General features: G+C 34.3%; 1 protein-coding gene across 2 annotated transcripts in view; it reads left to right on the top strand.

The window, feature by feature from the left end:
• Positions 1-14,234: 14,234 nt before the first annotated feature.
• Positions 14,235-14,878, top strand: part of LOC140435180 (cilia- and flagella-associated protein 65) — a 65,589-nt gene continuing 64,945 nt past the window's right edge. The window contains exon 1 of one of the 2 annotated variants that reach the window (XM_072523953.1): positions 14,235-14,496. In XM_072523953.1, coding sequence (XP_072380054.1) covers positions 14,350-14,496 — 147 coding nt within the window. In that variant the 5' untranslated portion in view covers positions 14,235-14,349. The remainder of the gene's footprint in view (positions 14,497-14,878) is intronic. The other variant, XM_072523955.1, reaches the window with a different exon arrangement.

Raw genomic sequence — 14,878 nt, 5'->3', positions numbered from 1 at the left:
TAGTCTGGTTCTTAAATTAGCGATGTTTATCCAGTTGTTCACCTATGTACATAAGTCCTTTCCCCCTAGATACCGTGGTAATATTGTTCTCTCTACTGCACTGCGTGGGTGATTTTTTTGTGCCTTTGTGGCAAGTTTTCTCACTTTCCTCTGAAGACTTTCTATATCTGTTTTTGACCACTTTATAATACCAAATGACTAGCTAAGCGCGGAACAGGCGTAGGTATTTATTGCCTTAAACAAATTTTTACTATTAAGTTATGATCTACTTAGCTGTCTTACTCTTCGTACGAACTCAGAACTTAGTTAGGTTTTTATTTGTTTATGGTCAATTTTTCGCGCTTGTTTTACTCCGAGATATTTGTACATTTCATTTTCACCCATTGCCTCGACTTTTTATCCATCTTGCATATCGAAACCTCCGGTATGAACCTTTCCTCTCACTATATCTAGTACACTGCACTTGCACAGTTCCAAGTACATACTGATATCATTTGAGAGGTTCTACAGTTTTTAGCATCTGAACTAGGTGGTTTCGAGTGGAAGCCATTAACTTTAAATCATCTATATACAACAGATGATTAAGCTTCGCCACAACAGCATTGTTTTATTTGATGCTAAAACCCTAGTGAGTGGAATGCAGTAGCTGAGATAGTGGGCTCATTGCTAGACAGATCTAAAGTGGACTCAACAAGATCCCCTGGAAAAGGGCGCCCGGGTTAATTGTGATATCTTCAGTTTCGATATTATTTTCACAAGATATTTGAAGGTGAATTTTAGTCTTCCACTTGGTCATTATATGCTTTAAAAAGGTCAGTATATTATCATCACTGCTACTGAATCAAGGGCATTCTTGTAGTCAATGAAGGCAGTAAAAACGTTCATTTTTTTTGGTGTATGTCTCGTTAGAAATGACTGAGTCGATAATAAGTTGTTCTTTAAAACCCATGAAGCTCTTAGCACATCCTTTTTGTTTAGGCTCCACGATACTTTTTGGAGCACGGTGTTTGTAGATATGTCGGGCTTCGCGGGATCTGATTAATTTGTACAAAGTTAAAATATAAGTATTGGGGCGGTATTTGACTGGATCTTGGGTGTTATTTTGATCCTTTGGTATTAAACAACTTGTTCCCTGAACAAGAAATAATAAAAAATGACAAACACTCATGAACACTCCCAAACTTCTTTAGACAGAAGTTTTGAACTCCGTCTTGTTCAGGAGATGTTGGTAGTTGTTCGTCGTGTCTGCAATCCATCCAGCATATGATTAGCTGGCGTTAAAAGTTGATGAGACCCAGTTTGGATTCAGAGGAGGACTAGGAACGAGAGAGGCTCTGTTCGCTTTTAACGTTCTCGCGCAAAGACGACTAGATATGAACCAGGATCTCTATGTCTGCTTTATAGATTATCAAAAGGCTTTTGATAGAGTACGACATCAGAAGCTCGTAAAACTGTTAAAAGAAAAGAATGTGGATAGTCGAGATATACGGGTTATTCTCAATATGTACTGGATTCAAAAAGCAAAGGTTAGAATCGAAAATGTCGAAACAGAAACAATAGAAATCAAAAGACGTGTTAGACAGGGTTGCGTGCTGTCCCCATTGTTATTCAATCTGTACGGCGAAGCTATATTTAAGGAAGCAATATCAGAGGAACAACAGGGTATATGAATAAACGGAAAAATCTTAAACAACATAAAATTCGCAGACGACACCGCTGTTTTTGCAGATAGTCTAGAAGCATTGCAACGCTTAGTAAATAGATTACATCAAGTCAGTATCAAATATGGACTACAAATGAACGTTAAGAAAACCAAGTGCATGATTATTTCTAAGCAACATATAGTAGGAAGGCTAGATATCGAGGGAAACCAAGGATAAAGAGTGAATAACTACAAATATCTGGGAACCTGGGTAAATGAAAACAATGACCAAGGTAGGGAAATAAGGACACACATTGAAATTGCAAGACAAGCATTTATAAAAATGAAAACAATGTTTGTCAATCGAGACCTTCCTCTGGATCTGAGGATAAGAGCCTTAAGATGCTACGTGTTCTCGACTTTGTTGTATGGAATGGAAGCCATTTGCATGTCAAATATTATAAAATCTATATCCATATCATTTGTATCCATCAGAAATATGTTACAGTCGTATAGTACGGGAATTTATTTCAAATTAACTTCCACATCTCTATGCATGATCTAGAAAAGAGAGAATCAAAAGACGAAGATCGAAATTTACAGAATTGGATTACAAAATCGACGTGAAGCGGAAATGAAATACTACGAGGGGGAAATGTTGAAGAGAACAGTTGATTTCCGGTTGCATATCCGTCAAAGGGTTCAGTTGCATTGGTAACACGCAGGGTAGGAGGAAATTTAAGTATTTTCCTGACACAATTTGCCAATGGATTTCGCTCGTTAATGCTGTAAACAAAGAAGTAGGTAAATGAGGTCTAATTATGGTTTAGAGCAGATGGTGTACTTAACTTAATTTACTGACATAAAAGTAAACACATACGGGTTATGAAGGGGTGGTTATAAAGAAATTTAAGTACTTTATGTTTTTTCTTGGTTGAATAAATTAATAAACTAATTATGTCGAGAGCATCTTAAATCATTTTTAGTTTAATAGTGAAAAATAAGATAATTGTCGAAAATACTCTGTTGTATTTATGGTATCTTCAAACTATGAGAACGAAAGGCAGTTTTGTCTATTATCTTTACAGCCTGATCTTTTCTCAGCTAGTTGTATGTGATCTTCACTTTTAATTTTGTTTTCATGACATGAATTTAACATTTTAAACTGGTATTAACTATTTGTAATGTTACAATCAATCCCACTACAATTTTAAGTACAAAATATAGTACGTTTTTAGAATATTTTGGTGGTATTAAGCAAACTTTGTCAAGCTTGGTTGTAACGTATGGTCCTAAAGTTCAATGGGAAAAATTTCACCTGGTCTGATTGAGAAGCAAAATGCATTTAACAAAGAAGGCCATGGAATTGAAATGTCATCAGTTATTGACATTTAATAAATAAAGCAGAATATTTTGGTTTGTGCTCTGCAAAATGTCTTATAAAATTGATATTCGTCGAGGTGTTTATAATATGGTTGGGCGAATGTCGAAACGAGATATTGTTAATATTTATCGAGATCAAAACATAAGCAAATCGACAATTTATTGCACAATCAGAGAATGTGAAGAAGGGATACCATGTGTTAACTTGCGTAAAAGTGGCCGACCGCGGATGTTGAACCATATAAGAGAGGCAAGACTGATTGGAGCAGCTAAGAACAAAATTGAACAAAGAATTGGGGTCTCACAGCGAAAACTGGCCAGAAGATTTTATGTTGGAAAGACTACAGTATACAGGACCTTATCGAGTAACGATATTATCTACCGGAAAAGAAGGAAAGCTCCAAAATACACAGAGGATCAATTAGAGAGAATTCCGAGATGTTGCTGCGCGTTAAGGCGAGTGCGTTTCGTCAACAAGTTGATCGTGATGGACGATGAAAAATATTTTACTTTGTCCAACTCTGAGATGAAGGGTAACGATGGGTTTTACACGAACGATTACGAAAATGTACCTGATGAAATAAAATTCAAAAGTAAGAAAAAATTTGAGGACAAAATTTTGGTATGGTGTGCAATTTCTGAGGCTGGCTTTACCTCACAGCCCTGCATTGGTGTTGTTCGAGGCGAAGCCTTAAACGCAAATATTTATATTCAAAGATGTCTCTCTAAATTGCTTCAGTTTGTGAACACACATCATGCAAATGATCAAATAGTCTTTTGGCCAGATCTTGCTTCATGTCATTGCGCGAGGATCACAAGGGACTGGTACGAAACTAACAGCATTACCTTTGTACCGAAAGCAGACAATCCCCCCAACCTACCTCAGGCTCGTCCAATTGAAGAGTTCTGGGCAATATTAAGTCAGAAAGTCTATAATAACGGATGGGAAGCACAAAATCAGGAACAGTTAAGACGCCGCATATATACAAAAATTAGAGAAATTGACGCCGAGGTTGTCCAAAGGATGATGCAACGTGTCAGGGGAATTATTAGGCAAATCGAAAATAATGGTCCCTTGTCTGTCATTTGAATTTTGATTTATAATAAGGATAGTTAAGTTAAATTTTTGAATAATTTAATAAAAATATAAGATTATTGTGGTCAGAGTTATATGCTTTTGAAATTTTTACCAAAACTTTAGGACCATACGTTAATTCAAGAGTTCATAATAGGCTTAGTATATTTTCCGCTAAATTTCAATTAGTAAAATATCAAATATTTTCAAACAGAGAATGAAAAACTAACCCAAAAGCATCAAGAACAAAATACAACTACAGAAAGCCTAAATTTTACGATCAGAATCATGAAAAATGAGAGAGCAAAACCAAACTGCAAAAGGAAGACAGAAAAAAGAGACAAAAAACGAAAATAAAGGCGATCTAGAATAGAAAAACACATTTCGTCAATAACACGAGTAGGACAAGATAGAATAAATCTAAATACACCGAAGTGGTATCTCAACAAGCGGTATGAGCGCATCTCAAATAACTGTGGCAAAAGAATCTAAGGAGCTGCTGCTGAAAAAGTCTTGAACCATTCCTGCGATAAAATAGAGGATATAATCAGCTAATATCAAAGCCAAAGGAAAAGCGGCGAAAGGAGTAAAATTTAAAGTGAATATAAACACGCCACAAACGAAAAAGAGGGCAAATTACACTACCGCTGGAAAATAAGGAGTACATCATTGTCAACCGACAAATATCAAACAAAGCAAACAATATCAAGCCCAAAAGAAACTTCCAGAAAATATAAAGAATGCACTAGAAAACCTAGCTATCCAATTGATCTAAGGCTTCTTCCCATTCATCTTATACAAGTACAGAACGAACTACTGCACCTGCAAAGAAAGCCTTTTTAGTATTATATCTGTCCATTCTTTCACGATGTAGGAGATGTCACGTCCTTAATAAGTGTGTAAAATGCTCGGATAGCCACAGATCCATGTACTTCACTTAGACTTACCCGAGGTTAATCTGCAAAGTGGGCAAACTGCGAAGAACCACACTCGACGAACTATAGACATTGCAACAAAGTACTCTATATACCGAACCATGGTACGATAGCCTACACGCAAAAGAAGAAGACAGCAAATCAAATGCAAAAACCATGCACATGATGACAATATTTTAGAAAATGATGATCAAATTTATAGAAAAGATCCAACATTAAGATGTGTCCCGACAGGAGACACCACAAGAAATGAGTGAGTCAAACTAAATTTTTTTTCAGACTGCAGCAAACCAATAAAATACGGATTAATCTTATAGAAGATGCATCCTCGAAAAAGGAGGGCTATCCAAGAAACAAAGCAGAAAATCCACTGCTACACCGAGACACCAAATGACACACCTCAATCTGTTAGGAATTGGAATAATTCATAATAAATAGAAACCGATATAAAAAGAAGGGAGCAGGATGGTCTATGGTCGTGTTTCTTTTTGATAATGTGGGTTGATGTTAGGGCGTGCCGCAGATCTAATGCATCTTTGATGTTCTTGAATTCGGGCTTTATTGATCCGACCAGTTTAACCTATCTTTAAATATACACCACAAAAAGAGAAAGGCGCTGATGAATCTTTAAGAGCAGACAGAAATTTTTCCTGGGTCTTCGAAAAAGTATCGTATACATTTAAGAAGAATTTTGATTATTCTAAATGCTATGGGCAGAACAGAAGACAACACACTAGGAAGAATAGAATTAGAGTTAGATGTACGTGGATATGCAGAAGAAGTTACTTTTACTTTAGTTCATATGTGTCTAATGTCCACTGCGCTTCTAAAAATTCTTAATTTCAGTAGTAGGTATAATCTCATTATACTTCTATATCCGAGAGTATGCACATTTCTCAATAAAACACCCCGTATAAATGTTTGCTATTAATCTTGTATGTCTAGAATAAATACAACTTTTTCTTGGCCATTGTTTTAATTATCACATTTTATCATCTACATTTAAATATTTATAGATCGCAATCGCACACTCCATTTGGTTTTATCGTGCAAATGAAGCTACTTACGATCTGATCGCGTTGTCAATTGCCATGTTTCTATATATAAAAACAAAACCAGAAATAAACTGTAATAAATTAGTTCTGCTACGGTTGATCTAGCAATTATAATTATCACCTGAGAAATAATTTATTACTGTATCTCGAGATAGAGACAGTGTTGTTGAACCGAAAACCGATTTGTTGGAAATTTTGTTACACGAAATCGGAATAAAAACTAATATCTAGGTTACTATATCAGATCTTAATCTTAAATTTAAGATTTTTGTCTGCGAACGGTATGTTTATCATGTTTACACAATGCCTTTTTTGTACCTTTATTTTATCCAACACTCAAATTCAACTGAGATTAAGATGGGGATAGAAAGGCTCTCTTCAAACATTGGTGAAATATCTAATCAAATGGGCAATCTACCCAACAAATTATCTACTATACAAAGGAAAAAAGGAGTGTTGAAGAAAAATACATTTATGCCACCTCAGGTACTCAAACTTAAGTCCTCGACATTTCGAATCAACAGAGAGAAAGCCAAAAATTACAGAAGATAAATGCCATTATGTAGTTAATACCAACTTAACACTAATTTACACTCCTATACAAGTTGTTCACTTTATTAAACAGAAGCTGGGTATCAAGTAATATATTAGATATTATGCTCTCCTTCAAGATGCCGACACAGAACATTAAATGGTCTACAGAATCTTTATATTCCAAACCAACGCCTTCGTCTGAGTCAAATATGAGTCCGAAGAACATCAGAAGCCCCGTTAGCTTCGAAAATCCAATTACCATTTTAAGCAGCAATAAAAGTGAAGTGGAAAATACAAAAATAGTCACAGACAAGCAGGCCATCGAAATTTTCAAATCTAAGAATGCTTTCCATTCTCATATTAACTTCATTAAGAAGAATACTTTGGAACCATCGATAAATCTGGATCCTTTGACCCCACCAACAGTTAGATTAACCAATAACTCAAACAGTCGATATCTTCTAGCAAGATTAAGGGAACCGGATATCTTGAAAGCCATTAAACTACATGTTGCTTTTCTACACGACTAAATGTTACGAAGGATTCACCAACACAAGCGTTAAACTCTTTTTGGTTTCCGAAGGACGTCTCACTAAGACTGAAGATGTACGAAAAATCCTTCTACAATTTAACGATGCTTATGGAATGGGTCCAACTGAGGTGGAAGCTGATCTTGCTGCTTTTAGGTACTTTCTCACTTCGGAAAGAATTATTCACCTATAAAAATCAAGTGAAAGTCACCGAAACTACTATTCCGTTGCCTCTGCAAAACGAAATTTTTAAATAATTGACGTGTTCTGTGGGACTAGAAACATCAAATTTTAATAGTGATGATAACTTTAGCATGGTTCTGATTAATATGCGTTCTATAAGATATAAAACAGATGAATTATTTTTGTTTCTAGAGGAATTAGGATTTCTCCCGATAGTTGCGGTTACCAAGCACTGGCTTAAAGTTAACGAGCCTTTTTTTGTAGAAAAATATACCAGAATTGCTAGGTATGATCGTCCAAGTTCAGCTCATGGTGGCACCCTAATTCTTTCTACAAATAATGATTTCTTTCCTATAACAAAATATGACTTTCTGTTAAATGAAACCTTTTTTGGAACAGAACTATTTTTTCAGAACCTGTTAAATTTGTTAGACGACCTGCCCAAAATTTGTGCTTGACTTCTGGGTGGCACTTTCCCTCTGTGGACGTGGACTATAATTTCAGTGATTTTTTAGATAGACTTGTCTGTATTTCAATAAGGCATTTCCTTACATTACAATTAAGTCAAAACATCACAAACCCTGGACTACCAAAGGTATCCGCATATCAGTCAAGAATATGCGTTTACTACTGTACATCAATAAATTTACCACCAATGTCTTTGTCACTGAATACATCTCCAAGTACAGAGGAACTTATCTAAAACTTATCAAAACAGCTAAAAAAATGTACTATGAGAACCATCTGGAAAGCTCTAAAAATATTGCAAGGAAAACTTGGTCCATAATAAACGTTCTTCGAAATAAAACTAACACAGCTCAATCTGTGAAAATCTAAATGAATAATTCGTTAATGTGAGTAAAAATATAACATCAGCAATTTTGCCACAACAAGATCCTATTTCCTATCTCTCCAATTCAAAAAAGGTCTCGAACTGATCCAAACAATCAGTACCATCAAAAGCAAATCTTCCTGTAGTACTGATGGATTATCCATAAAAATTTTCTTAAATCTCCCAAATAATGTGTTGGAAGTCCTGGTCTCACTAATTAACGATTCATTTGAAACAGGTATATTTCCAGAGTACCTAAAGACAGCCATTATTATTCCTCTTCATAAGGGTGGTGAAAAATTTAATGTCTGCAACTATAGACCTATTGCCTTACTACCGGTCCTATAACAAAGTCAGCTTGGCTTTTTATCTAATAAATGTACCAGCGATGCTATATTTTCTGTACTACATGAGGTCTATCAAGCACTAAACAATAATCTTTATACTGCCACTGTTTTTTGTGACCTACGCCAAAGCTTTTGATCGTGTAAATCACGACATTTTGATAAAAAAATTAAATTTCTACGGAATTCGAGTTATTTTTTAAAATTGGTTCCAATCTTACTTGAGGAATAAAAAACAACTAGTTAGAGCAAATGATACTGACTCTAGTCACAAAAGCGTTGTATGTGGAGTACCACAGGGTTCAGTACTGGATTCTCTAGTTTTCCTTATTTATAAATGACATTATCATGAAATCAATTTTAAGAAAATTATTGGTAGTGCACGTTCAATACCTACCTTATTTCATATTTGGCATTTTATTTTTACTTCCCTATTTCCTTCAATTTCCTGAAGAGTAGGGGGCATCCCGATGATTTCGCCGTAAGTCTATCTTCTCAGCCAAGTTTATCAGCTCGCCACAAGTATTGCCAATGCTTCCTGCTTCCTTGTCATTGATCATCCTCTAGGCACCTGGGCTTTACCTCGCCTTACCGCATCTTGAAGATTCCATCTTAAAGCTTTCTATTCAATAGCAACATCTAACTCTCTAAGAGTGTGCTCTACTCTACACCTCTACTTCTTCACTTCCGTACTATTATTTACATTTCTACACCCGTTTGTCTTATTTTTTTCTACTATTCTTCATTTGAAATGGTCTCTTCTTCTTGTTCTTCTTCCTCTTTATAAGCAATTCTGCTTGTACATTGGCGGATTAATACATCTATGGAAGCTTGTCACTCCATCTTTTGCGTGGTCGTCCGATACTTCTTCTGCCGATTGGTGACTTATATTTTGCTATTTTGACGACACGGGTCTCCTCCATTCTGCTTATGTAGTTATTCCATTCTTTTTTTCTATTTTGTGTCCGTTCATTTATACATTGTACGGTGAAATGGTCTCAGTCTACCAAATATTTATATAAAAAATTTAAGGACAAATATTTAAGAATTTAAATAAAAAAAAAGAAGCGCATTTTGGACAAAATTGAAAAAATGTGACAATATTCAAAAGAACTTTATTTACACTATGTACCTAGTTACGAATACAATAAAAAGTTGTTAGAAAAAGAACAAGAATTATTACGTAAGTTTCTTCGTTGCGTCGGTTGAGACTGATTATGGCATTTTTTTTTAAAAAAAATTAATATTGTTTATGTATATTCCGTAACGTTCTTTATGAGTTTATGACAACTAATTATAAACTGTGTGTAGGTTAGAATTATAGCATATATGTAGGTATATGGTAAAGCCGCTCTTGTAATTTAATATTGACACTTGTAGGTGTAGCAAGTTTTTAAACCATGAATGCAGAACAATGTTTAAGAAAACATGGAATGTATAACAATAATATCAACCTTGAATGACTTAATATAGTTGCCCACATAAATATATTTTATACCATTTTTTGCTTTTATTTGTGGTCTACAGTTGCAATTTAAATGAATCCCACGATAAATCTTTAATATAAATCTAAAAAAACTTTTGTTATAGTATTCGTGATTGTTGAAAATTGTGTTTAGGAATGATAAAACCTCAAAGATGATTCTACACTTGAATGAGGATTAATATACTTCAATGAGTATTTCATTCAAAATAAAGTTTAATTTCGATATTTTTAGTAGTCCCAATATAAACAATAAACAACCTATTGGGTAGTCCTCTTAATAATACAATTTAATCGAAAGAATTAATAAGTTATTCTTATTTATCTAATTGAACAAATTAGAGCTAGTAATTAAGACAAAATGAGTAGGTATGCATATTTTAAGAAGGATAAGACTGGACATAGGATGCTGGATAAACCAAATCAGAGAATGGTGTTGTATATGAAGAAGAAAGACAGAAATACATCGAAGATCATTTGAAAATGAACTAATTGGGCCAATAGAAACAAAAAACCTGCAAGATCGTCACTGGCAGGATACAAAAAAAGCTAGAGAGGAGGAATGCAATTAAACTGTAAAAATTTTTATTAGCATTAGCACAATATTTATTCTTGGATACAGATGTTCTCTTCCACTTCTCTTTTCTTTTGCCTGTCTTATTTTATATTTTCCTAACAAATTGAATTGATCTCAAAAATTGAAATAATGATTTTAATTTTTGAAGTTTATGGTGGCCGTATCTCAGACAAAGAAATTTTTATTCAATCAAGATTAATGGACAAATCGATGCCAAATGAGGATGCTATAATGGTAGATAAGGGCTTTTTGATAGAAAATGAATGCATTGAAAAGAAAATCGAATTAATAAGGCCGTCATTTTTGGGAAAAAGAAAACAATTATTATCGATGCAAGATGCTCTTTGTACTTCTTAAAGTGATTCAGCAAGAGTAAATGTTGAAAGAACTATACAACCGCTAAAAATCTTTAAAATTCTTAAAGCAAGAGTTAATTTATTCCTAGTTCCTTATATGGACTCTTTTATAAATATTATTCCAGTTATTGTTAACCTCTCTGCTCCAATACTTAGTAATGATAAATATTAATTTATATTTGTATCTAAATTAACAGATGTGAGTTTAGTGAAGTGTAAATATTTTTCCAAGTAAAAGTACCTATAAGAAATAAAACAATATTTTAAAACAAGTTTTTTATTTATATAATTAGAATAAAACTGTTAATACATTGTAAAAATATACGCCTACCAAAACTCTTAATATTATGATGGAAGCAATTCCATCGACATTTATTTACTGCCAGCCATGGTACATTATATGAGATAAGCATTCCCAAATGTTCAACTTTACATTTTTTCATACATTTTTAAAGCAACCGATTCATACTTTTTTTCATGTAATGTTGCAGTATTTCCTTTAAAATCGGAATTATAGAATTGGTTGACTTTAAGTGGCCAATTTGCGATCTTATTATTACTATATTATATAAATAAATGGCAACAAGTGGTTCCAGTTATTCTCAGTCGCCTCAGATTTTTTCAGGCTTCTCCAGTTTGGTTTAGCGTAGCTAAACACATTTCAACAGAATCACTGTAGCTTACTTCAACATTATTTGTATAAAATATGTCCCATATGTCAGTAGCCCATGTATCAACAAAGACTGGTAGAACTTTATTGTTGCCAATAATACTGTCACATAGAGATAACTGAAGCATTTCTTCCTCATAGAACTTCGTGTCTTGATTTATAAGAACCACATTTTTTAAAGTCAGACTTAAATCTGAATCTTCTGCTCCGGAGAGTAATATCTTCAATATCTCAGTATCTGCTGGTTTTGCTAGACGAGTATCCAATTCTCTTCTTGCAGTGTTTTTTTTTCTTGTAGCAAAACTGGTTAATTGGCACCATACTTTCATACATATTATGTTTTTTAATTTTCCTCAGTGTTACTTAATGTCTGTGGTACTTAATTTTTTTAACTTTTTCCATCGTATGCTTGTAAGTAATAAAAAGGAATTATAAACATGAAGTTATAGCAAAATGGTTCTTTTACTTTTATTAAATTACTATGTAATCACTTACCAAAAAATATATAGTAATGTATGAAATTAGATGTTTGCACTTGACTGAACTTCCAGCCTTACATGTACAAATACAAACAACATTGTTAATATTATCAATCACTTCAATTTTCACTTGTATTTGTTTGGGTACTCCTCTCCAATTGCTCATTTGAAGACACAATACTTTGTGGAATCTAAAATTGCTTGTCCTTCAACTACGGATCTTTTAAAATCCCCTATCAAATTTACAATGTGACGGAGCTGTGAAGTGTGGAGTTTAAATATCTAGGCATCACATTATCTAGCTACGGAAAGCTCGAAACCGAAGTGGAAGATCAAGTGAATAGAGCAAACAGAGCCGCAGTAAATGCTCAATGGAAAATTGAAAATGAATGCCTAAATGAAACAATACGGAGAAATAAAAATATCGGGAAAAAAAGGAATGGCAGAATTTACAAAACAGTCATCAGACCAATAATGACATACGCGGCAAAAACAAGACTTGACACAGAGAGGACAAAAAGGATGTTAGAAACAGCAGAGATGAAAACACTTAGAAATATTGATAGTAAGACACTATGGGGCAAAGCTAAAAGTACAGATATACGACGTAGATGCAAGGTGGAGAACATCAACAACTGGATAAGACATAGAAGAGTAGAATGGAACGATCATATAAGCCGAATGACAACAAATAGAGTAGTAAAGATGGCAAAAGACGATTTCCCAATAGGAAGACGATCAGTAAGAAGACCACGAAAACGATGGAACGACAACTTACTGAAGGCACATTGAAAAACAGAGTCATGAGTATATAAAAAGAAGAAGAAGAAAAAGAAATTTACAATGTCAACAAACGATATCCCTATTTCGTCCACCATCTTTCAAAATAAGTGCTGCTACCTATAGTCGTTTGAGAACGCGAATAGGAAATTTGCCACACCTATTTTTTTTTGACATCTAAGTTTATACTAGGGTGTCACAAAAAGGTTGATCATAGGTCGAACTATGATTTTTAGCGATGAAAATAAGTCGATTTGGTCTAGCTTATTTATATGCCAAAGTGAACTCAGAAAGGGTAACGGGCTGTTAAAATTACAAAATAAAACCGAATTTTTTATTATTGTTCCAAAACGGTTTATTACTTTTTTATGAAAATTTCATGACAACATTCTTTAAACTAAAAAAAATTCAATCGCGGTCGAGTATTTCAAGATTACGTTTTTTTACAACTTTGTGACTCACCCATTTCCTTATGCCAAGCTCAAATTTTCAGATTATTGAAATATACATTCTTCTTCATGTACTTAACTTACCTTGTCTTAATCTGAGGCCCTCGAGTTTTTCTAAGGGTCGATTTTTTTACTAATCTGACAAACTGCCCTCTTCTTCCAATGTTCATTTTGAGGGTTAGGATAAGGATTCTTTATTTCGAAAAGTATTGAACATGTGTCCCCGTTTAGGATCTTGTGATCCTTTTCAGGTTTACTTTGAATGTGGTTGGTTTGACAGAATACAAGGCACATTATCGAAAAAGGCACTGTGGTAGTTGTTGTGATGTGTGTTATGGAGCATCTAGGAAGCTGTTGAGATGGAGTCGCCAATTGAATCATTGATGGAAGGTTTTTCTGGATGTGATATTCTTTCCAGAGTGTAGTGTTTGTGTTTCTGAGCTAAATGTGACAAATACTGAGTTTTTAGTTACTATTCTGCCTGCAAGCCGTTTTTACGTCTACGTGCAACTTCAAAACTAGTGCATTGCACTAAAATTCTGTTATTGGATGTTTGAGTGAATTTGTTTCATTGCATGACAGTAATGGAGGCTACCATTTGGATGTTACTTTAGTTCCATCAGTCGTTTAGACATCCTCAGCCGACCCTACATTTTGTGGCGAGCATAAGATTCAGTTATCGGCCGGAGACGCTAACAGCGAGGTTACTTCGGTAGCACAAAGAGGACCTCTTTCACCATCATGCCAGACAGTCTCAATATCAGTCAGTTCAGGTGAGAAAATAGTTGCATCTATTTTCTCGGGGGACGCACAGGTATCATTAAGTAATGAAAACTGCCCTCAACGCACGCCTTTATATTAGAAATTTATATATGGTAGGGTTACACTACAGGTTACAAGGTTGCTCCCCATATGATTTGCTGACGCGGTCGAGCAACGCGCAAAATTCCGCTTGGGCTCCCCTACTATAAATGAAAAATACTGTAGGAGCAATTTTTCGTAATAACTGTCAGTGTAATTAAATAAACGTCAAGTGGACAAAATGAATGCAAAATGCGTATGTACACAAAAGCAAATTAGTGAGAGAAAATCGATAAGTCCTGTTAATACCAAAACTATTTTTATTGATTTTGGAAAAGTACCCTTTCTGCATAAAAAGTGTAAAGATATCTTAATTGATTTAGAACAAGTAAGTTACAGTATTTTCTTTTATATCCCTTCTTTTCCTTCCCTTTCATTTGGCTTCTGTTATTTCTTTACTAATCTGTTCTCGTCCATTCAAGTTCTGTGTTAATTCCAGTTTAGTGTTCTTTTTTCGGTTCCTATTATAACTTCTGTTATATCCAGCAGTAACCACTTCTTTTCCTGTTTCACTTTATCATTTCGGGATCAATTTTATCTGCTTTACTGGGATTTCCTACTTTTCTTCTATTTATTGCATCTTCTGGGCCATATAACACGTGATAACAGATATGAATTCCTAAAACTAATCATGCAGGGAAAGATTCAAGGAAAGCGCAGCATAGGTAAAAGAAGAATGTCCTGGCTGAGAAACCTCAGAGAATGGCTTG

The sequence above is a fragment of the Diabrotica undecimpunctata genome, chromosome 2 (genome assembly GCF_040954645.1).
Source record: "Diabrotica undecimpunctata isolate CICGRU chromosome 2, icDiaUnde3, whole genome shotgun sequence".
Lineage (NCBI taxonomy): Eukaryota > Metazoa > Arthropoda > Insecta > Coleoptera > Chrysomelidae > Diabrotica > Diabrotica undecimpunctata.
This window is presented reverse-complemented; position numbering and strand designations above follow the sequence as displayed.